At 43.2% G+C, this 25,082-nt stretch overlaps 1 protein-coding gene across 9 annotated transcripts in view; it reads right to left on the bottom strand.

The window, feature by feature from the left end:
• The window catches only part of MB21D2 (Mab-21 domain containing 2), a 95,644-nt gene that overhangs the window by 50,184 nt on the left and 20,378 nt on the right, over nucleotides 1-25,082 (bottom strand). For 2 of the 9 annotated variants that reach the window (XM_086843639.1, XM_086843638.1), the window contains 6 exons: nucleotides 24,436-24,524; nucleotides 19,020-19,272; nucleotides 17,618-17,749; nucleotides 12,480-12,664; nucleotides 11,198-12,313; nucleotides 10,049-10,253 (listed from right to left, as the gene is read on the bottom strand). In XM_086843639.1, coding sequence (XP_086699765.1) covers nucleotides 10,049-10,253 — 205 coding nt within the window. In that variant the 5' untranslated portion in view covers nucleotides 11,198-12,313; nucleotides 12,480-12,664; nucleotides 17,618-17,749; nucleotides 19,020-19,272; nucleotides 24,436-24,524. The remainder of the gene's footprint in view (nucleotides 1-10,048; nucleotides 10,254-11,197; nucleotides 12,314-12,479; nucleotides 12,665-17,617; nucleotides 17,750-19,019; nucleotides 19,273-24,435; nucleotides 24,525-25,082) is intronic. The other 7 variants (XM_086843644.1, XM_086843645.1, XM_086843642.1 and 4 more) reach the window with 5 other exon arrangements.

Raw genomic sequence — 25,082 nt, 5'->3', positions numbered from 1 at the left:
CAAGCTTTGCTGGTTGTATCTCAAGGACTAACTACCGCAGAGCAGTTCCTCAGCTATCCCTGAACACTGATTTGCATCCAAACCCAGCATTCAGAATCACGTAGAATGAGGAGGAGTGGGTTTCACTGAATTAGAGAATCTGCTGAGTTGGAAGAGACCCACAAGGATCATCAAGTCCAACTCCTGGCCCTGCACAGCACCATCCCCAGGAACCACAGCAGTGCCTGAGAGCATTGTCCAAACACTTCTTGAGCTCTGCCAGGCTGCTGCTGTGACCACTGCCCTGGGGAGCTGTTCCAGTGCCCAGCCATCCTCTGGGGGAAGAACCTTTTCCTGATACCCAACCTAAACCTCCCCTGACACAACCTGAGGCCACTCCCTCGGCTCCTGTCCCTGTCACCACAGAGCAGAGCTCAGTGCCTGCCCCTCCTCTTCCCCTCAGAGGAAGCTGTAACTGCACTGAGCTCTCCCCTCAGTCTCCTCCAGGCTGAACAGACCAAGAGCCCTCAGCCACTCCTCACACGGCTCTCCCTCAAGGTCCTTCACCATTCACAGCCTCCTTTGGACCCTTTCTAAGAGTTCAGTGTCTTTCTTACATTGTGGTGCCCAAAATGCCCCCAGCACTCGAGGTGAGGCTGCTCCAGCTCGGAGCAGAGTGGGACAATCCCCTCCCTTGCCCAGCTGGTGATGCTGGGCCTGATGGAAAGGTAATTATGTTGTTACCTTGTCATAAAAGGAAATCAGATTCAACAAGTAAGACTTTCCTCTCATGAAGTTGTGCTGTCTGTGATCAATGACTGTGCTGTCTTCAAACTGTTTTTCAGTAGCTCCCAGAATAATCTCCTCCATAACTTTACCAAGCACTGAAGTGACATTGGCAGGCCTGTAGTTTCTGGGGTCCTCTTTCTTGTCCTTCTTGAAAATCAGGAATGTCTGCCAGCTTCCAGACATCTGGGACTTCTCTGGATTCCCAAGACCACTCAAAAGTCATTAAGAGAGGTTTTGTGATAACATCAACAGGTGCTTAAAAATTCTTGGATTAATCCCATCAGGCCACACAGATTTGTAAGGATCCATCTGGAGCAGCAGATCCCACACAATTTGATGCTTGACTGCAAGCTGATCATTCTCTTAGGCACACTTCTCCAGCTCAGGGCACTGAGACCCCCTTGGTCCATCATTTCCCCTTTCAAGCTACTTTAAAGCTCTGTCAAGGAGCACTTCTGGATGAATAGAACCATGGCTTGATCTGAATGCTGGCAAAGGAGAAGGATTTAGAAGGAAATGAAGGCATATCCCCACTGCTCACAGGACAACCCTTATTTCATTTGAAGCAGACAAATGTTAGCTCCTTTGTTTGCTCTCAACTCCAGGTTCCTCAGTGCGCCAGACAATCCTGTACAATCACGCTCAAGAGTGGCAATGTACCAAAAAAGTTAACATTAATTGGTCACAAAGTACCTACAAGATCTACACAAGTACCTACAGAGCTTGCAAGATCATGCAAAACGCCCTCTAGTACAGGTTCCTGTTGCACTGAGCTGGGGACAGAGATTAGAGTTATCAGCTTTGACACTCAGCAGGAATGTGTCACAAAGGATTAAATCATTATTTCATGAAGTGTCAGCAAATGCAGCTTTCCTGCTGTTCTACCACTAACTTATAGATTAATTAGTGAGGTACAAAACAAACACGAAACATCTCCAAGCACGTGCCTGTGGATAGGACGCAGCCAGAGCTATTAGCACGGGATTTATTTCCAAGAGGAGTCACCCAAAGCATCACAAAGACATAGCTCTTCAGACTATTGAAATGCAACGAGTAGAAATGCTGAAGGGAAAGGCACAGAAGCTAATTGCAATGTTTGTCTTAGCATTTTTGATAGATGTTTAATACCACTCCTTCCCAACCTCAGCACCTCATTTTCTAAACAGGGTCAAATATGCACCACTGAATAAAAACATCCATCCTTCAGAGAGGGTTGTGGAGCAGCACCGAAAGATCCCACAAACAGGAACAGGAGAGTTATGACATTTTAGAACCAAAAAAAAAAAAAAAAAAAGCACTCTACCTTGCAGATTATGCAGTAAAGCAAGAACTGACTTTGTTATTTCCAGATGAAACTGAAAGTGTTTTCTAGCTGCTCAGCAGTTCTGGACCAAATCATTTATGAACTCTCACACCATCAGTGGATGAAAGAAATTCTGTATGGTCTGACTGGAAGCCATATAAAGAAGCTCTTGGCAGATCAATAATATCCCACACATAAACCTCTACTTTTCTCACATATTATGACCTTATAAGTGTGTCATGTGACCAAAAAAATAGTAATAATAATAAAAAAATCACTAATTCACTGCTAAAGGCTATCCAAACAGGATGTCTTGTTCTGGCCATGTATTGTATTTTTCCCTTGCCTTCTGTCCCAAACTGCTGCCTTCTACTGAGAGACAATGCCTGACACCACCAAATTGCATCAGTATGCACACTATGGACAGGATGCATTCTTTAAACTAATTTGTCCCAATTTTGCTTTGGGATCCATTCAGTACAAAATAAGATTACTTGCTAAAACTGGGTCAGGTTGTAATCTCTCTTATAGAGGTTGAATTGTACTTGATCTCCAAGCCACTAGATCAACACCCAGTGACAGGGCAACTATTTGCCTTCATTATTTAAATACTCTTCATGGCAAGAACCAGACTTCCCTTTACAGGGGAGAGCTGCACGATTAAACCATCCTGTCACTAAGAGCTGCAGCACCACAATGTTCCACTCTTCCAGTATCACCCCACCTTTTCAGAGACTGCTGAAGCACAGGAGACAAGGAAGGCTTCTCATAGTACCAAGACCCTACTACATACCATTATATTCAAAAACTTGCATAGATCTGTATAAATTTGGGGGCAGTTCAGAACAGAGGTCTAGGGTGTCCTCACTCTGACTCAGTGTTTCACCCACAGAATGATTTTCTTAGGTTGAAATAGATGCCACCCACCTCCTGTTCTACCAGCTGAAGCTACCCAATGCTGTGAAAATGTCTGCCCACAGCCCTAAACATGAGTGGGTGGCAGTAGCTACCACTGCTGTGTCAGAGACATGGATATTATGGACCTCAGAGCAACCATCAGCCCAACTCAATGCTGTTTGTACTTTCGACACCTGGATGCTCATAACAAAATACATTAACAACTTTCTAATTAAATGCTTTAAATTAGGTTAAAATCAGACTGTCTGACAGTTGAAACACAATGCATTAGTAAGATAGCTGTAACTTTCTTAGCATCAAGTGTTTACTAGAAGCTCAAAAGTCAAATATGTTGGGGACCAGGGAATCTATCTTCTTCAAACTGAATGATTCCTATACAACTACACAGTCACTAAAATAGTGCTCTGAAAGAACTGCAGAAAGTTTATCTAATGCTGAAGTACATGATTCAGAGACCTGTCATTTTGGCTGAAGTACTAAGGCACAGATTAATCCACTCAGTCCAGGACAATTGCTATTTACAGTAAAAGGGAATGCAACAGAATGGCAGAAATGAAAGCAAACAGTGGAGTTCTCTTAATGAAACACAGCAAAATCCATAGCTGCATCTGTCAATTGGAACATCAGCTGCTGCTAAAAGATTTATTTTGAATGTCTCATAAGCGGCCTTCCAGTTCCATTAGGGGAAAAAAACCAAAACTCAACCCCCCCCAAAAAAAAACCAGAAAAGCCAACTCCTATATTTTTGTTAGTCAGACAGTAAGAGAGGTTTGTACTAACAGAAGTCATAAAACTTCACTGGATATAAAATCCATAGTTAAGATGGGGAACCTATGAAATACAGTTGTAAGTTCCAATAAAGCTACAGTTCAGCTCCTGAACTCACACCACACTAGGAGTCACCAGGACAAGACTTGAACCAACATCCTGAGACATGCAGCTAGAGGTTGTTCTTCGGCTCTATCACCCTTGCTCCCATGCAGGCTCACTGCTCTTTTCCCAATAAAGGACATTCTATGAAATCAACCTCCAAAGCTGCTTTCTACTTAGCTCCCATGATAGGTCTTCTGCTTTTCCAAGGGAAAAAAACAGGGCAGATACTCCCCTTTGCTTCCCCAGAACTCCACCTACTCTACTGCTTGTTTCATACCCCAAAGATAAGCAAATTAAAGACAGTCTAAATGTAACATAGTATGTTGTACACATGAAGGGACTGTCACTCCCAAAAAATTTTCTCCCAGTTCAGAGGATAACAGGCCAAGGTATCAATGGGCAGAATTAATGGTTTTCTTTTAGGACATGGAACTTAACCCACCTCAGCTGTTGCTAAGGGAAAACCCAGGAGGTATGTCACCTTATATAATGCATTCAACTCTTAAGCCTCCCTTTTCACAGCAAATGATCTACAGCTCTTGCTTCTCAAGTGAGCTTCATACATCAGCACCACCCAGACAAAGGTGAGGACTTAATGGCAGGTCATTTTTCTTAGGACTCAGAGAAACCTGACAGGTCTATTCCAGAGCTTCTACCTGCAGCTGCCACCACAGGGTTTCACACAGATATGCTTGGAAGTGCAATTTGACATCTCAATCACTATTCACAGTGCTGTGGAGAAGCAGCCCTTGTAACTCAAGACCCCTTGACTGGGGGTGAAAGGCAATCTTGGCCTTAACCACATCTCTTCATGGCACTTTCTCACCTAATCAAGACTTCAGAGTACAAACAGGGTTTGACCAGGACAGAAGAAGATTCCAGAGTTGTGCCTGGGAAAACCATCTTTGTGGCAAAAGGACTGGAAAATGCACCTAAAGGTGACCTAAATGCTAAAGTGCACATGTCAAGGCCCACGAAAAGGTGTAAAAGTTTCAGCTGTGCAGGAGACAAAGCAGGAACCTGGCATCTGTCATCATATGTCTGTCAAATTATGACAAACAATCCCAGCTGTCCAAAAAAATTGACCAGCTTGGAGATTCTCTTTGAGATGTCCAGGCAGGACTTTTACCCTCTGAGTTTCCTCTAGACTGGACAATGTCTATGGGCTACTCTAGTTCTTTGAGTACACATCCAACCTGCAGATTACCAAAGCTATAATAAAACATGTCCTCCAGCCTTCCTGAGCAATGTTTGAGTAATCTTTAATTCAGCTTCACTTATAAAAGTAGCCAGCTGTTTAAAGGAAAGTTGAACAACTGGTTTCTAACTAGAATTGCTTCGAATATTTTTACATTCACGCAAAGTCACATAGGAAAAAAAAAACCAGTAAAAATCAAACCTCAACAACTCCTGTATCCTGGTTACCATCCTCCACTGTAATTATAAAATTGCCCTTAAAACATAATTGCATAATTGGGCTTGGCAAGTATTCACCCAAACCTTTTACAAATATTTCCACAGACTGAAGGAACAGGCAGTGGGCAGTCTGACAAGCCTGCCATGAGAATTTGTGCCCTTAGGACATGTTCCTGGCTATTAAACTAAATACTTTGCATCACAGACTAATGTTTCAAAACAGTAGTTCAGCAAGTAAAATACCAGCATCTTAAAACAAATTGACACAAAGATTTTCAATCTGTTTTCACTGATGACACATATATGGACCAGCAATCCCTTTGAACAAAGAGACAGAGGAGACTACCAAACCTTTTTTAACGAATTCCCAGCGAGATGAAATTGGTTGATTTCTGGCAGGTACAACCAAATAGAAGCTACCAATGCTTTGTAGGCTTACCTGTCCCCTAATTAAGAAAAACAAAACCACCAAGAAACCCCCACAGCCTCAAATGCAAATACAGGAACCTGTGGTCTGCAGGGAGAGGAGACACAAGTGAAGCCAGAAATGAAATCTTCGATGGAGTAAGGTTGTTTTTAACAGCTGTGCATTATGCATTCAGCAGCACAGGGAATGCCAGCAGAGAGCCTTCATTAACATAGGCCTCAGAGTACACTGTGCTCCTATCATGATTGGCTTCTCTTGAGAGAAGGCACACACACACAAAAGACTTAACCCTAGAGAGATCACTCCAATCCTGTTGCTATTTCATCAGCTCAACACTACAACAGGAACCAGAGAATTTCCATGATGTGTCCTAGACAAACAGGTAACACTTCAAACAGTGCCTGAAATCTAATCTACAATAGATCTTATCAGCAAGTTATGGCAGGTAGGGAAGGGGAGAAAAAAAAAATGCCATACAAACCCACACAAGAGTTACACTGCCATGCTGTTCTGCTACACACACCTCAGGTACAGGGGGAGACTGGAAAATTCTTTCCTTGTAGAAGCTGCTGATAAAAGTAAGCTATTGTGAGGACACGTGTTGTCAGCACAGCATCTGCACCTCCACAGCACATATTTTAGGGGCCCATCAGTCCAAGAAACATCTGGAAGCCTTGCTACAGATGCAGGGGCTCAGCAGGGTAGCTCACTCCATTTGGGAAGCTGGTATTGGCAGCAGAAATCATCTGCTGATGCCAGCCCTGCTTCCACTCTGGGACTTGCCTCTATCACAAACACTTGCTAACGCACCCAGCACAGCACCAGGCAGACACCAGAGAATAAGGAAATGATCTCAGACTATGATCACCACCTCTCCTGTATCAGGTGCTGAGACAAGCTCTCTAGAGGTCTTGTCAACAGCTCTAAATTGCAGCTAGCTGCAGATGCTCAAAGCATGGCTTGCCCTGGTGGGCACTTCCCACAGAAGTAACCACTGAAGTGACAAGAAGATACACTAGAGGCCTTAAAACCCCAAAAGGCCACTTTAGCACCAATTTAAACTAGTCCTTTGCCTGGTTTGATTTCTCAGGAAGAATGACGGCATGGAATGTCCTAAGCATCCGTCTTCTGCCTCTGCTGAGAAGTATAATAGTAGGAAATAGGAACAAAACACCAACCCAAAGAGCTTGAAAACTGCTCTAGATGACTGAATGCTGATGTGTACCTGGAGTGGAGAATATAGCTCTATATAGTCTATACTTATTCATATATCTTTGTTCTTTTCTCTTGTTACTATATAAAATTCCAGAGTCAGTAGTCCAAATAACATGAGTTGGTTTGAGGCAGCAGTAGCACTAGAAATTTCAAGGAGTTATTTTATATGCAATGTTCTAGTTCCCAAGAGCATAATATATGGGTTTTTTAAGCCTACCACATCTGTGAATTAAAACACTTTTTCTTAGGTGCTGAACAGAAAGAGACAGGTAGTGTTTATTAAAGAATTTCCTGAAAGTACTTGTACTGCAGGAACAAATCTCTAGGTCAGGTACTCTTAAGATGTTTTTAATATGACTGCTATGCACCTCCCATCACAATGGCAGCAAGTGCTTTAAAAATCAAAATATCATTGACTGTTATATCATCATTTGATAAAAATACTCCTTTATCACTCTTTAAGCACAAAGCTCCCCAAAACCGAGTCACCGGGGGAATAAGTAATTAACTCCTTTCATGACTAGCAGGCAGAGACTTGGTCTCTCAGCCTCTCTTAGCCAGCTCTCTGCCCAGCACACAAGACTGTCTTTTCTCCACTCTTTCTTGGTTCCTACAGCCTTTCTGTTCTCTGAAGCTCAATTATACCTGAATCAAAGAGACAAGTTTTATCAGGCATAGCTCAGTGTGAGTACAGGAATTTACCCAACAAACCACCAAAATACACCTGTTGTTTTGGTGTAGGGTGTTGGCAAGACCATATGGTCTTGTTGACTGTGAAAGGGACTGTGAGTGTCCAGGAACTACCCACATTCAGAAAATACTCACTTCGCCCACCAGAGAGGTAAGTCATTTGCAGTCCTCTTCTAATGCTTGGGGCACAAGATTTTGGATAAATACTCGCAAGTAGTACCTCTCCTTAATCTTCTCACAGATCACCTTTAGATCTCCCAGAGTTCAACTACTTACAGCCAGGACAAGACAACACAGATGAAATTACAGAGCTAATACAAATTAAAAGTAAAGTCTGACCTAGAGGGCAAACCATGCAGAGTACAAACATCTGAGAATCTTCACAAGGTCTCCTCACCTATCATTCATCCACCAATTATACACCAGTGTAATTAAATCAGGAAAGCTATGTTTAATTTTCCTATCATCACCCGAAGAGATAAGAGCAGTATGTATGGGAGGGATCAGGCACAGGGGAAAGAGCTGTTTATTAATAAATTAAATCCTTTCAGATTTAAGAGCCTCTCTCGCTAAGAAGGATCTGATCCACAAACACAACTTCTGAGTCTAATGCAGACAAATCAGACATTCTATCTCCATTCCTGTCCTGGGCTCAGCCCTCAAGTCTCTTCTTTTATTCAGAAACAAGACTTACTGAAATTTATCAGGTGTAACTTACACAGAAACACAGCTTTTGTTGAAACCAAGGGTTTAGCTATACATTTAAAACTGAAGAACGCTCACTTCCCAGTCATTATATTAAGAAAGACAACCACATTAATTTACATTACTTCTAAACAGCCTAAGGCTCCCTGTTTCACGAACAGCAAGGCATTAGGGTGTATTTGCAGAAATACAAAACATGCTCCAATTCATTCTTCTGTCCTTCTTCTATTGCCTTCCCCCACACAAAGCAGGAAGAAATTCTGTGATCCCTGTACCCTGCAAAGACTATTAATGCTTAAACAGGATCACACAAAGCTTTCTCTACTTGCTAGCCACACGGCAGCTATAGCTGTTTTCTCTCCACTCTTCTTTGCTCCATCCCATCCATCCATGCTTCCTTAGTCAGTGTTTTAAAGCCCTGACAGAAAAATGTATCAGATCATAATACTGGATGACTTCCACCAGATCAGGTTTTCAAGAATAAAAGTCCTACAGGCTTTCATGCAACCATGGCTTCACCACATCTTTTCTGTTGTTTAACTGGGAAGGGAAAAATATTTATAACTGCAACTATAAATATACACTCTACTGTAGACTTTTCAACTTGTTGTCCTTGCTCTCAGGCTAAATTTAGTCTGCTATATCCTGTCCAGCCCTTGGTGAAAAAGCAATACACACATAAAATTGTGCAAATCCCACAAAGCAGGAAATTATACTTATCCAGGTACCTTACAAGATAACCAGCGGGACAGGTAGATTCTCATTACAGGGTGTAGGTGTGTTCATGGCTATAGAGGAAGTGACAATCCTTTGATACAGAAAATAATAATTATTGCAATAGGAGAGCTCTGTGTTTCTGGATGAAAAAAGTCATGCAGGTAACATGTAGACCATACACCTGGTTTATGCCAAGCGTGCTTTAAGGGTGTATGCACACCTCTGAGTTACAAAGAACCATTCACTGGCCACAGGAGCTGTTTACGCAAAAATGTTTGAGAAGATGTTTAAGACAATGATTGAAACTTGGATGACTGATTTCAAGGTCTAATCTGCATGTTAAAGAGCATCCTTTTGTATCCTGAAGGTTCTTACTCGTCTGAGTGATTTCTTAGTTAATTCAAGGTAAATATTTATCAGAAACTGACTAGCTAGAGAATCAGAGATGTTAGTCATTCTGCTGTTACTCTTAAGAAACCTTAGTCATGCTAGAGCCCAGGTGATTTCCGCAAGGGCCAACACATGCTTCACCCTGGTTTAAGGATCCCTGCCCGTGATTTAAAGTTTCACATAGATTAAGACTCCCCCGCCACAATCTGGCAAGAAAGGCAGTTCGGGAGATGCTCCTGTACAAGCATCCGCCGGTCTAATAACCAAAATAAGCAGTCTAGGAAAAAAAATAAAAAAATAAAATCTGTGTTTCCTATGCCTCGATAGTTGGGGAGAAAAACAATAAAGGGTCGAGCTCGTCTCGCCTGCAGCCCTGCTAGCTCGGCGTGTTTCTCGGGCACGGGTCAGTTCTGCGACCCAGCCTTTCCTCCGTGCTTATAAATACATCGCTAAAGGCTAGTTGGATAGGACAGGAAAGATTAGTTTTCTAGGGGTGAGAGCTGCCCTGCGAGCGGCCCGGCCCGGCCCGCGGCGCGGGGAAAGGGTCCGCGAGTGCCGCACCGCCGGGAGCCCTGCCCGGGGGTCCCCGGCCGGCATCGCCCCCGCCCCGCCGCTCCCTGCCCTACCCAGCATGGAGAAGATGAAGTCCTTCGCCGTGTGGATCTCCAGAGCTCGCTGGTCGTCGTACTCCCTCTGATCGTGCTTGGTGAATTCCTGGATGAGTTTATTTAATTCCTCCACCCTGGCTCCCGATCGGAAATCCAGCTCCGGGAAGGGAGGCTTGCTGGTGGTGCCGGCGGACCCTGCCTTGCTGGCGAGAGGCGCCGCCATCTTCAGGCAAAAAAAAAAAAAAAAAAAAAAAAAAAAAAAAAAAAAAAAAAAAAGGAAAAGAAAGGGAGAGAGAGAGAAAAAAAAAAAAAATAAAGGAGGGGTTTGCGCTGTTGCAATAGAAGAACGCGAGCGGCGGCGCAGCGGCTGGCCCGGGCGCGGGGCTGGCCCCGGCGCGGAGCCCGGAGCGCGGAGCGGCGCCGCGATCAACAAGCGGCCGCGCGGGCTCGGCCCCCGCCCGCGCCGCGCCCGCGGCACCGCCGAGCCCGAGCCCGAGCCCGAGCCCGAGCCCGAGCCCGAGCCCGAGCCGCCCGCCGGGGGGAGCGCAGCGCGGCGCAGCGCAGCGCCGGGGGCTGCCCGCGCCGGGCCGGGGCCGCGGGGGGGTGCTCCGCTGCCGGCGTCACGGCGGGCGGGTGCTGAGGCTGGAGCCAGACCGCTGGCTCGAGATAAAATCCTTTTTCTTTTCTTTCTTTTCTTTCTTTCTTTCTTTCTTTTCTTTTCTTTTCTTTATTTTCTTGTCTTTGTTTTCTTGTCTTTTTTTATTTTCTTTCTTTAATTTAAATTTAATTTTAAACTTCAGTAAAAGCCTTGTCCTGAAAGTGGATTAATAACTGTGAACTGTGAATGGCTGTGAACTCTGGTCCTCCTACATGTTCCCAAAGCATTCTGTGTCTATTCCTTTTTAGCTTCTTACGCTATCTCGAAGGTTGCTCTATATATATATATATATATATATATATATATATATATATATATATATATATATATATATATATATATATATATATATATATAAGAAGTGATTTTATCGTATGTCTTAAGAGAAATGACCAAGATAAAGTACAGTTACTCCTGTACTCCTGCGCTTGGGACCAACCCTGTCTCGAAGCTCCTGGGAGCCACGCAAACAAAGGGTAGGAGAGGAAATGGGATCTCGGAAGACTTGCCTGAGGTCAAGTAGCCTGTGGCAGGGAGCCCAGACCTCTGATCTTCATCCATTTCTCCCATCGACAAGACTACACCCTTTTCTTCTGTATGTAATTGTAATGCCTTCTAACTTTTCAACCTGCAGTGGTTTTCTCCCTTCTGTACCTTGACCCATCATTGAACGTACACAGCGCGATCCATTATATATCTTAGTGCATCCACTGGAAGAACTGCCTGTCTTCCTGCCCATGGAGCGTACAAATATATTGTGTTTGTCTTCTGTAGGACATTTAGATGCTATGCCACTGATGCAAATTGCTTGGATATGTATTATCCTCTCAAGATTCTTGGCAGGAAACAAAGCTTTCAGCTCAGTCTCAGACTATGGTAAATTGTTTCTACCAAAATCGGGCATGAGCATTCAGACAAATAATTGGAAGATGAAGCTAAGCTCAGTGTGAAGAGGTTACAGGCTGGTGTGAAGAGGTTACAGGCTGGTTTGCCTCATACATTGTAAGTATAGATGCCAGTCTTTAAACCTGAGCTTAGGGATGTTGCTTAGGTCCTCTGAACCATTACCTTGATCAGAAGTGGAAGTTCAGCAGAAGGTTGGGTTTGGACCCTGTAACAGAAACCACAAACCATTCAAGCAGAATGCCTGATGCCTCTGGCCTTGTCTTGTAGCCGCTTATAGCGTTTGGGGCACTGATATGCTCATTATCTAAGAAATTATGTCCCAGAGGTAAAGGCAGGAGAGTGTGTGTGTGTGTGTGTGTGTGTGTGTGTGTGTGACTGACTCTGTGTGTGTATGTGTGTGTGTGTGTGTGACTGTGTGTGTGTGTGTGTGTGACTGTGTGTGTGTGTGTATGTGTGTGTGTGTGTGTGACTCTGTGTGTGTGTGTGACTCTGTGTGTGTGTGTGACTCTGTGTGTGTGTGTGTGTGTGTGTGTGTGTGACTCTGTGTGTGTGTGTGACTCTGTGTGTGTGTGTGTGACTCTGTGTGTGTGTGTGACTCTGTGTGTGTCAGTGTGTGTGTGTGTGTGACTGTGTGTGTGACTCTGTGTGTGTGTGACTGTGTGTGTGTGTGTGTGTGTGACTCTGTGTGTGTGTGACTCTGTGTGTGTGTGTGTGTGTGACTGTGTGTGTGTGTGTGACTCTGTGTGTGTGTGACTCTGTGTGTGTGTGTGTGTGTGACTGTGTGTGTGTGTGTGACTCTGTGTGTGTGTGTGTGTGTGTGTGTGTGTGTGTGTGACTCTGTGTGTGTGTGTGTGTGTGTGTGTGTGTGTGTGTGCTTGTGTGTGCACATGCCCTCTGCTGGGTACACGGGCCCTGTTGTGTTCAGACACTGCTCACAGCCGACTGACACACATCGACTTCATTCACCGTCGGAGCCTTGGTGATCAGCTGCCTTGTCACATGAACCTCTGATTAGCACCTTGTCCGACTTTGACCAAGCGCCTCTCCTTTTTCTCCCTCCCCAGCAAAGCCTACAGAAAAGCAAAAAACAATTAACTGATAGCTCTAGCGCCATGCAGGACCTGACTTGCAGAAGAGCAATTAGCAGTGTGCAGTGTTGGTGGCCTGCCCTGGGGGATTAGTTCTGCTAGCCCAGCTCAGCCCGTGCCCTCCCATGCTGGGCTGCCATGCTCACTGTCTGTCTGAGCACTCGGGATCTCTTGCCTCCTGCTCCGATTTGAGAGCCCTGCTGCTGTTTCCCCGCAGTTTCTGGCCGGGGTGACAATCTCACACAGGCGGACAGCTCCCTCTTGTGATAATGCTGCTCCCACAGACATCACAGTCGCTCCTGAACCCCAACCCACTTCAAGACCTGCCCTGTCCATCTCTGAACGCCTCTAAGTCTCCTGTGTGCCTGACCTAACCATTTTTAGCTGTGTGGGTATCCTTGCTTCCCTTTCACGTGGTGCAAAACACCAGCAGCTCTGCCACATGCATCACTGGCACCACTTAGGCAAAGCAGACAGATCCTTTTATACCAGTTACAGTTTTCATCCCCAATCCTCTTGCCTCACCTTTTTCAAGCTGATGATCTCCACAAGCTTCATGGACCAGATAGCTTTCTTTCCTAACTGTATCTTATTTGCTGCATCATATTTCAGTACTGGAAATTCCTGTCATTTCTTTATGAGCATTTTGTCTCAGATTCTGTCTTTCAGTGGACCTCCAAATTTTAAACTTCAAACTCCAAATGGTCCCATCAACTCTCCACTCACATCAACCATAGACTTACATTATCATTTTCCTCCCTCTTCATTTAAATCCCATCCAGTGACAACTTCATAGCTAGCTTTCATTGCCTGAATTCACTAAGCATCTATTGGAAACGTGAGGTACTTCGGAAACAGCTAACACCAGAAGCAATGGCGATTTCAGTTTGTCTTTTCTAATGGCACCTCTGCTTGAAGTTATAATCACCTTCATATTTAGAGAAAATTTGCAGTAGATCAGGGTCATAACTGCTCCCAGCTTCTTGCTCATCTGAATTTGTTTTATTCCTGGTATCATACATTATTCAGATATTGCTCAGATCCAAAAATTTGCTTCATTCAGTGTCTGAGCTCAAACCAAGACTGTTCACCAAGAACACCATCAAGCAAGCAGCTTTAATTTTCTTCAAAAGTCTGTGACAAGTACTGCGTCACTCTACCTTACATCAGTGCTAAGAGAATTTTTGCTTCATGAAAAGCAGTTGTACTTGTAAAAGATCCTTCTTGCAACCTTCTCTAGAAACCTTTGAATGGTCTTGGATTCCTCAGTGGCAAGTGGGATCTGCCTCACCATCATGTGCTTGTTAATACCCTTGAAACTGCATCAGCTTGCAATTTTACCTCATCACATCAGTGTAATTTAAGATCTCTGAATAAATACACAGTTAATTCAAGTCTTACGTAAATCAAGCACTGGGGATTACTTGAGCAAATAAATGAGAATGAGATTGCAAATAGTGTTGGCCCGGAGTTTTCTACCAAATCTTTTTTCTTTCTGAAATTGAACTCTTTGTGGGAAAAATGCAGCATCCTCAAAGCTCCTCTTGTGAGTATTATTTGGGACCTGGAAGGAACCTATAGCCTCTGCTGTGCTAGCCCCAAGATTTGACAATGGGGACATTCACCTTATTTGGGATAGGTATTGAAAACCTGGGTTACCGTGTTACTGCTTTTCACCTGCACTAGGATCTGTGCTCTCCCTCTCACATTCACCCTTCCTTTCTCCCATGTGTTCTCTATTTCCTTCAAACAGCCTCCCTCTTTTCCTCCTTCAAAATAGACCTCCTCTTCCTTTTTTCTTGCAGAACAGATACCCTCTTTGCAGTGCCACTTCTAGCATTCAGAAATAGAACAGGCCACAGAGAAATCATATGAAAGAAAAGAAATAACTGTTCTCAGTTCTGTAGTATGACCTGGGACCTTAAAAAGATTTTTACACTTGAAAAGGCTGTCTCACAAAACTTCTGGATAGCAAGTGAGTATTAATACCATTGTCCTAAGATTTCAAAACAGTACTGCAGTAGCTATGAAGAGCAATTAGCCCAGGGCACCAAGGGAGAAAGACCAGGCAACTCATGGCCTGATGCTCAGTGCATTTCATTTAGGTGCTGTAAACTGGTAAAGAGAATTAATTGGAGCAAGATCCAGAAATAAGATGGAGCCTGAGATACATCATCTTAGAATATTTCACTGCAGTTGGTAATTAGAGCATGATGCAAAATGAGCTAAATTCATCCCTCATTTCATGGAAATTATACCCAATTTTTTAAATTTAAAAGTAGATTCCAGAAAGACCACTCTTTTCTGTACTTAGCACTGCAGCAGCTGTAGCTCAAAGCTTCATGTGGCATGGGACTTTACCAGGAACAAAATTGCTGACTGAAAGTGCTCTATTTTCTCCATCTGGTGGCTGCAATTTCTGCTTTGTATTATTGCAGTACCTTCTAAGCTGTTCAAGGGTCCTTTGTGCCTTGTGTTGCAGAAACCTGGTCCTGGCCTGTAGAACAGGCTCTCTGTGAAGGTCAGGAGAGTGACAGAGCAGGGAAATGATCTGCTCACATGGAGAGAGCTGCTCAGTGGCAGACCAAGGATCCTGCTGTGCCATCCTCCTCCTTCTCTTTCACTGGCTTTGCGCTCAGTTGCACTCTTCCCATTGATAGCTGAATCCTGACCAAGATTTCTCCCTTTTCCTCTGCCTGTACACTTTCCTTGTGGGACCTCAATTCCCAGGCTCAGAGAAGCACCAAACCTAGTTTCACATTAATCAGGAGCATACTTTCATTGGGCTGGTGATATCCTAGTGTAGTTCAGCTGCTTCACCGCTCTTCAGATTGTTCCCTCCACTAGCAGTCCCTAGTCTGGTTCTGTAGCAAGGCATTTTGGGACTCCTGAACAGAACTGGAATGTCACAGAATGCCATGATGTCACCAAAGCACTCCTTGTGATTTTTTGCCTCAGGTTTTCCTTTCCTTTTGATGCCAGAAACTTTGCCTGTATTTCATACACCCCAAAAATATCTCCAAAACAGCACTTACAGGTAGCAGTCTTCAGGTTCCACAAGGCTGGGGTCTGCAAAGACTGGGTTTACTGCAGACTCAGGGCACACAGAGTCTTTCAGATGGAGTCTGGACTCATGATGTTTCCCTGGCTCTGCTAGTCAAGTTGTATGCATCAAAGGGGCAAGACTTGGAGGAACTGCAGTCACAGAGCCTCATCACAGCATTTCTGGACTCTGGAGATCTGGGACTGGCAAGGAATTTGGCTCCTGTTTTGTATTCATGGTTCCTTCTTGATTTTCCCCATTGTTAGGGTGAAACCAGCTCAGTTCTGACCCATGAACGCCATTAATTTCACCACCTGGAGCTGTCTCCACATGGGACATGTGTGGTCACAACTATATTCAATTTGCCAGCCAAACCAGCATGGACTGTACTCAACGGTGTCCCTCTCCAAACGCCTAGTGTCCCCCAGATGTCTCCCAGAGACAATGACAAGCTTTGCTCCCTCCTTATTCACCCTCCAGGCACCACAGATTTTGTGTCTGTAGCTAAAAGTCTGGGTGATTTACAGGCACAATCTCAATATACCAAGGATTATATCAGACCAATAGCAACTAGCACACACCACAGTCTTCAGAAAGTTTTAAAAAGGAGTGTGTTGCTTCCTTGATGGACTTAAACTTTTTCTCCAGATTTTTTTTTTAAAAAAGCCTTCCCCTGTGAAGAGTTGTGATCTGCATCCTGTCAGTAGAACACAGCATCGAGCCATCCACATGGCAGCAGAGCTGTGCTCATTAAAATTTTTTGGAACAATAATATTGCATCTGTCATATCCAGCCTCAAAGTACCCATACTCAGGATGCTTAAAACATTTTCTAAAAGAAGAGCAGATGCTTTTAAGTAAGGTTCTAAGAAGCAAACTCCTGATTCTCAACCAGTTTCAGACAACGATTATTGAAAGTCCCCAGGTGGATCATTTACTATTCTTGCCTCAATGTCTTTTTTTCTTTTTTCTTTTTTTTTTTCCTTTTTTTTTTTCTGTCTTTTTATTTGGTGAAGATATACTGGTGATGTGTTTATCTCAGTATTGTGTCATTAGATTGTAGCCAGGCATCTCTGGAGTTGATCTGATAAACTTCATAATGTCTAAGTGGGCTGGCTTAGGGCTTCTCTAAGCAATGGTTTTATAGATTTCTGCTGCTTATTTCCTGGATTTATGTTATTTTTCTGTCATTAGATTTATTTTGAAATTGGGATTTTCTCAAGCAGTAAAATTTGGATTAATATCTGAGCAGTGCTGAGCATTGCAGTGCTGCATTGGAGCTGCACTGAAGCTAATACTTTGCTACAGGGATATTACCAGACCATTAAATCCTTCATCCATGTGCAAATTTCTCCTACATGGAGAGGATACAGATTTGGTGTTTAGGTTTGGTTCTATATGTAATAAATAAATTTTGGTGGGGCAGTTTGGGGAGCACAAACAGTATGACATACTCCCTTACATATCTATATGCATTATGTATAGCTTGTCTACTCATTGCTGTTGTTCATTTGTAACTAATTGCTTGTATTACAATAATATCAAAAGCCACAAATTATAATCAGGGCCGTATTGTACTGGAAACCAGATATAAACACAATGAAGAAGTGGTCATTAGCACTTCTGTTGCATTTCCTTGTCTGATCAGAGACCTCATTCAGCAACCCTCTTCCCATCCAGGAGCTTAGAAACATTACCAGTGGGTCTGTGCCTGCAGCCATGTACAGACCCAGAAGACCCAATTACACCATTTCTTGAGCCACCCCTCTGCTCACAAGGTGACTACCAGCAGCAGTTTTAACTTTCACATCATATTCTGCAGCTCTTGAGCAGATTTCAGCACAGCACTTTACATGCAAACTCAGTAAAATAGCAACTGTGATTTAGAGATACCTGCTAGCTCTTTGGAGCCTCATAATGTACCAATCACAGCATCATTTCGTACTTCAAATCCCACATTGAGTTCACTGGTGGCTCAGTTCTTCAGGCCATTGTGTAATGGCAACAGCTGTAAAATGGCTGTATCTGTAAAAGATGGATATTTTTTCAAGTTTGAAAACAAGAAACATTCCAACACCCAGACTCTTTTCTATGAAGAGCACACTTCTTACTTGTTGTCATAAAGCTAGAAAATGGAGATTTGCAGGAAATGCTACAATTCCCTGTGGCAGTATCTGAACAAAGAGGAAACCATCCCTTGGTCACATGTTTAAAGCCAATAGTTCCTTTCTTCTGCCTTTCCCAACATTATGCTTCCTGTTAGAATACCCCAATCTGTAAATGATTGTCAAACCACACTGCTTTATATATCAATTTCCTTTTCATTATCATGAAGATCTAAGAGATTTCTCTGTGTCTTTCTATAAGAATACATTAACATAAAATGAAATCCAGGAGGCCTGAGCTCTGTACGGTATTTAACTGCCCTGCTTCACTAAAAAACCTCTGTGCATCTGGCCACTGCTGACAGATTTTTAAGAGCTCATTTTTTTTATTGCTGAGAAGCAGCTTTCAGCAGAGCTTTGGCTGGTGCATGGGTACATATCTGAGAGTGGGAAAATCTGAGATGGATAAACAAAGAGCAGGAACAATCTATAATAACAAAAAAATTCTCCTGTAATTCTTGTGACAGACTGAATATGTGTTAGATAAAACATTTTAGAGATCTATTATAATGAGTAGGAGTTTGTGTCCTGAATACAGGACTGTCTGTCTGCCAAGACAGACAATTACAAATGAAAAATAAAGAATGGGAGGGGAGTGAAGGAAGGAAAGATATGGAAAATCAAGGTAATTGTGCTTTTTGTGAAAGGTATTAGTGAGCCAGGACTTGGTCAGAGCTGCAACACACGAGTGGTTTTTCTACCTTTAGTTCAATTTATAAATCTAATAACTAACATAATCTCTTTTCCACTTCCAGTACTGAGCATGCTGTTTTCTGCTTTCTGGAATGGTCTGTATTTACTCTTATGTGTTTTGTGCTGAAGCTGTCATATGAACATCTGCAATATAAAAGGGTCCCTGGAAAACAAAAAGCACCTTTTAGTCTGAGATTATCAAACACCTTTTGTCATGTGGACTTTCAATGCATGGGTGTGTAACGTTGGTATACCTGGCACAGGTATGCAATGTTGGGATATCTTTGTAACAGTTTCTTAATTTAATTTCTCTCAAAAAAAAAACCCTTAGTATATCCTTCAGTGCTAGAATCCCTCTGTGACTCCCATGCAAAAACTTGGCATGGTGTCACCTGGAAAGTCACATCAAGTCACTGTGTCTCCCCTTCTATCCTCACCTCTTTTGCAGAAACAAGCAAATTTTGAAGTAGCTGTTGACATCCTTCTTCCATTTTCCCTGCTGGGAACTTTTAAGGGGCGATTGAGGATAGATGCCTAGACTTTTTCTGTGACTTCTCTTGTTCCCTCATTTGCAAGCACTTGCATGTGGCAGCCTTAGCTGTACTGCTTAAATCCAGAGTAACTCTGGCAGCATGTGCTGGGGTCAGGCACCCTTCAGCATGTTCCCCGTCACGTGGTGAAATAACAAATCTGTCAGAAAGCACACAACTACACTCAGCAAGGTCTTTTCCTTTGAGGTCATATAAGAAGAGAGCAAAAGCAGTTAGCATAAACCAAAAAAGGAAGAGAAATGCCCATCAGAAATGGAAAACTCCCAAAGCAGATATTGTGTAGCTCTTATTGCTGCCCAGGGGGATGAAAGAGGAGCTTGGTATCACTCCTAAATACACAAAGCACCTGTCAGTGCCCCACCACACTGCCATTGCAAACATTCATTGGACAAGTAAGCATGTTAACAGTGAGACCAGGTCTGTGTAGCAAACTGCTGCACAACTAAGAGCCAGATTTGTGTAGGTTACAGTATTGATGTCTGTGAGGTGGAAGTGAGGGTGCAGAGCTGGGTTCAGGGAGTCTTTTTCTGTCAGAGCAGCAAGTAGTAGAGGAGGAAGAAACAGGCTATGTACAGCACAGTCTGCTCAGGATGGAGCTGTGATTGCAGCTGAAAGACCCAGCTGCTGCTCAGCTGAAGGAAGTAAACATGGAATTGATCAATTATTGCTATATTACACATGCAATCATAGATTCTTGTGTGCAAGCTTCCAGGGTATGGTCAAATTCCACTACCAACTTACTGTGTTAGTTTATGAAGCTGTAATCCAAAGTAAAGTTCTTTGCAGCTCCCTAAAGCTTTTAGGTGGGAACAAGGTGGGAACAAGGCTCTGCCAGGAGTAACTCCATGCAGGATGAAAACCTTAGCATTTTTCTGCCTTCATTGGCTATGTGATGCATTTTCACAGGGTTCCCAAGATGGTCTCCTGTGATTTCATGCTGTCTTTTTTCTCAGAAACTAGATCACTTGTCTCAGCTGTCTGTTTTTGCTTTTCTTACTCTAATGAGTGATGCATTGTAAACAAAGGTGAACAACATAATAGAACCCCCTGGAAATATTTGTAAATAAAAGGTTTTTAAAAACCTTTTATAGGGAAGCCCTATAGACATAAATAGATAGTGAACACTTTTCTAGAGGCATTGTTATTCCACTAGTCTATACAATTCAATAGCGAATTATATTCCTGCTATCAAATCCCGAAGGATGATTCAGAAAACCATTACAAAGGATCTAATTCTCTGTAATTTCCTGCAGTAATTAAGATAAAAGCCTTTCAGGGTCTCCTTTATTACAGTGTATGGGATTTTTCCACAGGAAAACAAATGATCAGTTTAAATTCCCCCTGGTTACTTAAGAAAAGTAAAGCCAGTAAATACTGAAGGTTTATTAAGATAAAATTTCCCTGCATTTCTGTGGGAAATTCACTTCATTTTGGAAGACAATGAGGGCCAAGGATTAGGCTCCCTGAATGTGATTTTATAACAGGACATCAAACTCCACCTTTTTCTAGAGTCAAAGAGTTTCAGTGATTTTGCCACATCTTCCCTTTGGTCTGGCAGGGAGGGTGTGCTCTGTGGAGGCATTGCACACAGCAGCAGGTGCCATTCCATCAACACCAGGAGGATCAGTGTAGCAGTGAACTCAGGGCTCTGAGAACCCTGGCACATCTGGGGAGCTGCAGTGCTAATTGAAACACCCCTCGTGTTTTCCCCATCATGTGCTTGGAAAGCTATCTGAGGACAGAGACAGTGTTTTTAGAATGTAGTACTGAGATTCTGTGAAACCCAAGTGGGTTTTTAGCCCTTGTCTCAACATTTGCTGCCCCAGGAGAGGCACTAATGACATGTGCAGGGAGCTCAATGCAGAGCCTTAGGAAGAGGACACACACACGAAAGAAGAATGAGACATAAAAGCCATGGTGACATATTGAAGAGCTTAAAGGCAAATAACACTCCAGTGCCATGCTTTGTTGGAGCTCCCTTTGTGAGGCTGTGACCTGTACTTAGGACTGCATAAAGCTGAGGTCAGACCTCTATGAAATCATGACCTTGATGACAACTTTTCTGAGTTTCTGGTGTGAGATTTGTCCATAGTTCTATCGTAAGTCTGCTCCAGGAAGTGCCCTCTCTACCCATCCTAATGGCTCTTCCTCCAGCCTCCTCCACTCCACCCTCCTATTCCACTACTCTTTGAGGCTGACAGTGAACTGCCCACAGTAAAATGACAACAGTAATTGCTTCTACTATGTGGCATTTGTCATTCCCAGATCTTTTCAGAGCCAAGGACTTTATTATCACTGGCCCTTTACATGTAGCTTATAGGTAGTTCTTCCTTGGAGAAACCAGAGCCAAAGCTGGGTGTAGAATACAGCGCTTTGAATTTAGTTGTCTTCACTAAGTCTTGTACCTGTATCTTTCCCTATCTCATTACCTGCCTCCCAGACACAGTGTGAAAGGAAGCTATGCCTGTTTCCAGGAGCAATGGCAGGCCCCAACTGATAATACAAAAAGGTCATTAGGGGCTAGTAGGTCTGTGAGAAATCATCCCTTACCATAGCAAAAAATGAAATCTTGCAGAAAATGGCTTATCAAAGATGATCATCGCCTCTTCTTCCCAGCAGGCATTTGGAGGTGCTGGATTCACTCATCAGTTACAAGACCTCCTGCTAGAATTGCTGCATCAATTAGCCACATGAAAATTGTCATCCTGCTCTCTTCACTTCAAACAGGTCTTTCCTTTCAGTATGTGGTGCTCTCTTCATCTTTATTCCATAGTTATTTATTTCATCTGGTGTCACTTGGCCTTGATACTTATTTTGCCTCCATATTCCAAAGTGTGACTTTGATCATGTCACTATCCCAACCATTTTTAATCCCAGCCACCTATCAGTAATGTAGGTGTAATGTAGGTCACAATGGGTCCAGAAATAAATGACTTACAAGATAAATCTTCACTCCAACACAGACCCCTTCCTGTGCAGATTGTTTGAGCTTATCAGTGGTACCAGGGGGCGTTGCGTAGGAAGCCTGCCTGCGGCGTGAACAGGTGAATGATCTCCTTTCACTGGTGTCTGAGTTTAGGGAGGAAGTAAAAAGACTAAGGAGTATCAGTGAAAGTGAAATGGAAATAGGTTAGTGGAGTTCTGACCTTCCATCCTTGAGGGAGGCTCACCAGGAGCCAGGGGACTCCCGTGCTTCCCACCATTAGGCAATAGGAGGACACCTGATGGATGAAGGGGAGTGGAAATGGGTCCCTGCTTGGTGAGGTAATAAAAATTTCTCACAACCTCCATCACTTGCCCAGGTGCCACTTCAGAATATGTATGAGGCCCTGGATCTAGAGGGTCAGCCAGACGACATAGAAGAAAATTATCTGCCCAGTGGGCCTCCCAATTATGCTTCATCTGCCAGATGGATCACCACCTCTAACATCAAAAAGAAAAGAAGGGTAGTCATAGTGGGTGACTCCCTTCTGAGGGGAACAGAGACCTTGATTCATAAAGTCCCTTAACAGTCTGCCTACCTTTTGAGTTCTTGTGGAAGTCCTCTGGGGAATCTTGATGTGGCTTTTGACCACAGCAGACTTCAGAGGGTTCTGAACCTCCCTCCTACACCGGAGGATTTAGGCCATCAGAAAATTCAATGTGGCCAAAACCCACCACTAGTAATTTCTTCTCCACCTTCATTTTGATTAGGAGTTTGCACAAGGCTACAAAGTCCTTATTTCACAATGAATATTTTTCTGTGTTCAGAGTGACAGAAGTCAAACTGCACCAGTGTCTTTTTTACAGACTTTTCAGGGGACTTGTTTTATTTAGCTGTACAGATACCCATTTAGCTGTAGCCAAACCATCATAAATAATTTCCCACTATTTTTACAGACAGGTATTTTGTTCCTATGTGACAATGAGTCCCCACATTTTTGAAAGCCTTCTGCCCATAAGTGGCCTTAGTATACAGTGGAAGCGTAGAAGAGCTCCCTCAGTACTTTTTGATGAGATTTTTTGTACATGTCTTTTAGCAGCCCCTTTATAGGAATTAATTTTATACAAACAAAATAATTTCAAGATTCTGAGCTGAAAAACACTGTGTAAGTGCCTAGGGTTATTTTCAATTAACAATGTCTAATTCCAAGCACACCATGAATCACATTTTTCTTCTCTCTTTAGAGCCATGTTAATCCTTTGAAACAAAAATGGCTGCATTTTAATGAGAGTTTAAAGGGGTGAAAGTTCTGCTCTAGTACACTGAGTATAATAGAATATTTTTGTGATGTATATCTTCCATCCACTCACTTTAATTTTCAGAATAATATCTGGAGAGCAGCCTGTTTTATCTCTGGGCTTTCCTCATTCACTCCACTTAGCTTTCACTGTATGTATCACAGCTAATTTGAAGTTGATATTTGCTTTTCCTTATGGGCACTAGGTTGCAATAACATCAAAAAGACTACAGTGTTGTCCTCTCCAGGTTGGCTTGCACAATGTATCTCAGAGAAGTATTAATTATAATTGTGTTTTTACACTCTATTTCCTAGTATTAGAACATAAGAACTCCTTGCTGGATTAAGTCCTGAGCTGAGGACACGGGGTATTAGCACACTAAAACCTTCTAGTCCCTGGCACAGACCCCCTGTGGGTCTGAAGTGGGTTGGCTCATGTCTGTCCTTCAGTGGTGTCTCAAGTCATATGGTGTAGTTTGGAGAGGAAAGGATAACCTTGTCCACCTGTGAAGCACTGTAAAGCAGCAGGCAAGACTATAGGTAAGGATAGGAGAGAAGCTGCAGGCTAAGAAGGAAATTTCCTATCCCATTCATGCAAGGCCAATACCTTGACCACAACTCCTCTCTAGTGTTATTTTGTGGCTTTCATAACCTGGTTCTCTGTTGCTTTAGCCATTATTCAAGCCAGGAGTGTGGGGGAAAATGTGTCTAAAAATACCTCTGTGTGCCCTTTTTCCATTTGTGTGCAGCTCTAGAACTGAGAAGTCCAGGTAGGTGTTTATGTTGCAGACGGGGAGGGGTGGAAGTGCCCATGCAGAAGGTTTTTCCAAAGACTTATTTCCTATCCCCAGAGCTCTGAACTGAAGTAGGTGAAGCAGGTGGATGACACCAGACACTGGCCATGAGCCCAGCGTGATCAATTCAGTGCAGAGGTTTGTGTTTCCCACTGATGTATAGACAGCTACGATCTGACTTCAAACAGCATTTTGAGCTGGGTAAAACTGGCTTCTTCATTTTATGGAAAAAGGGAGATTTGAGGAAGCCTGTATAACATTACTTCAAGGCTTGAAGGAAAAGCTTACCTTTAGGCAGAAAGTCAAACTGCAGGAATCGGGCATCTTGCAACTTCCTTTGATTACCCTGATCAGGGCATGTTGAGCTAGACATGCTGCTAGAGGAGAAGAAAATAATGACTTTAAGTAAGAGAAAAAAAGGCTCTAACAGCTGCTTGGGAATGAGTAAAATAAATACAAAAAACCAGCAAAATATTACGGGTAAAACTACATCCTTTCAGCCAAGCCAGCCCAGGTACTGAGTTGCCACCCCACTGCGTTGTTTGTAAGACACAAGCAGAGGTGGGCAGATCCATAATGCAGAGGTGTTGTGGAACTGGATAGACAGCTGGCTGACCACATTTTGGCTGCAATGCACAGTGGCTGGTGTCTCTACCTACCCATGCTCTCTCTAGGTAATTTAGACTCCTCAAGCTATCCTTTCTCAGTTCTGTTCAGTTACCGTCAATGAACTGTGACTTTTTAGTTTGCTTTGTTTTAAGTATATTTACTCAACTTCCAGCAGGAAAGGTGTAATAGAAGTTGTGCTTGCAGCATGCCAGGAACCTGACACTGTAGACAGTGTATTAAAGTCAAAAGGTTGGTCAGCCAGACAGTCAGCTTCTGTCCATCTCTGTGACACTAGCACATTTTATTGTAAAATTTGGAGACCTGAC

The sequence above is a fragment of the Cyanistes caeruleus genome, chromosome 10 (assembly GCF_971803275.1).
Source record: "Cyanistes caeruleus chromosome 10, bCyaCae1.hap1.1, whole genome shotgun sequence".
NCBI classification, from domain to species: Eukaryota; Metazoa; Chordata; class Aves; order Passeriformes; family Paridae; genus Cyanistes; species Cyanistes caeruleus.
This window is presented reverse-complemented; position numbering and strand designations above follow the sequence as displayed.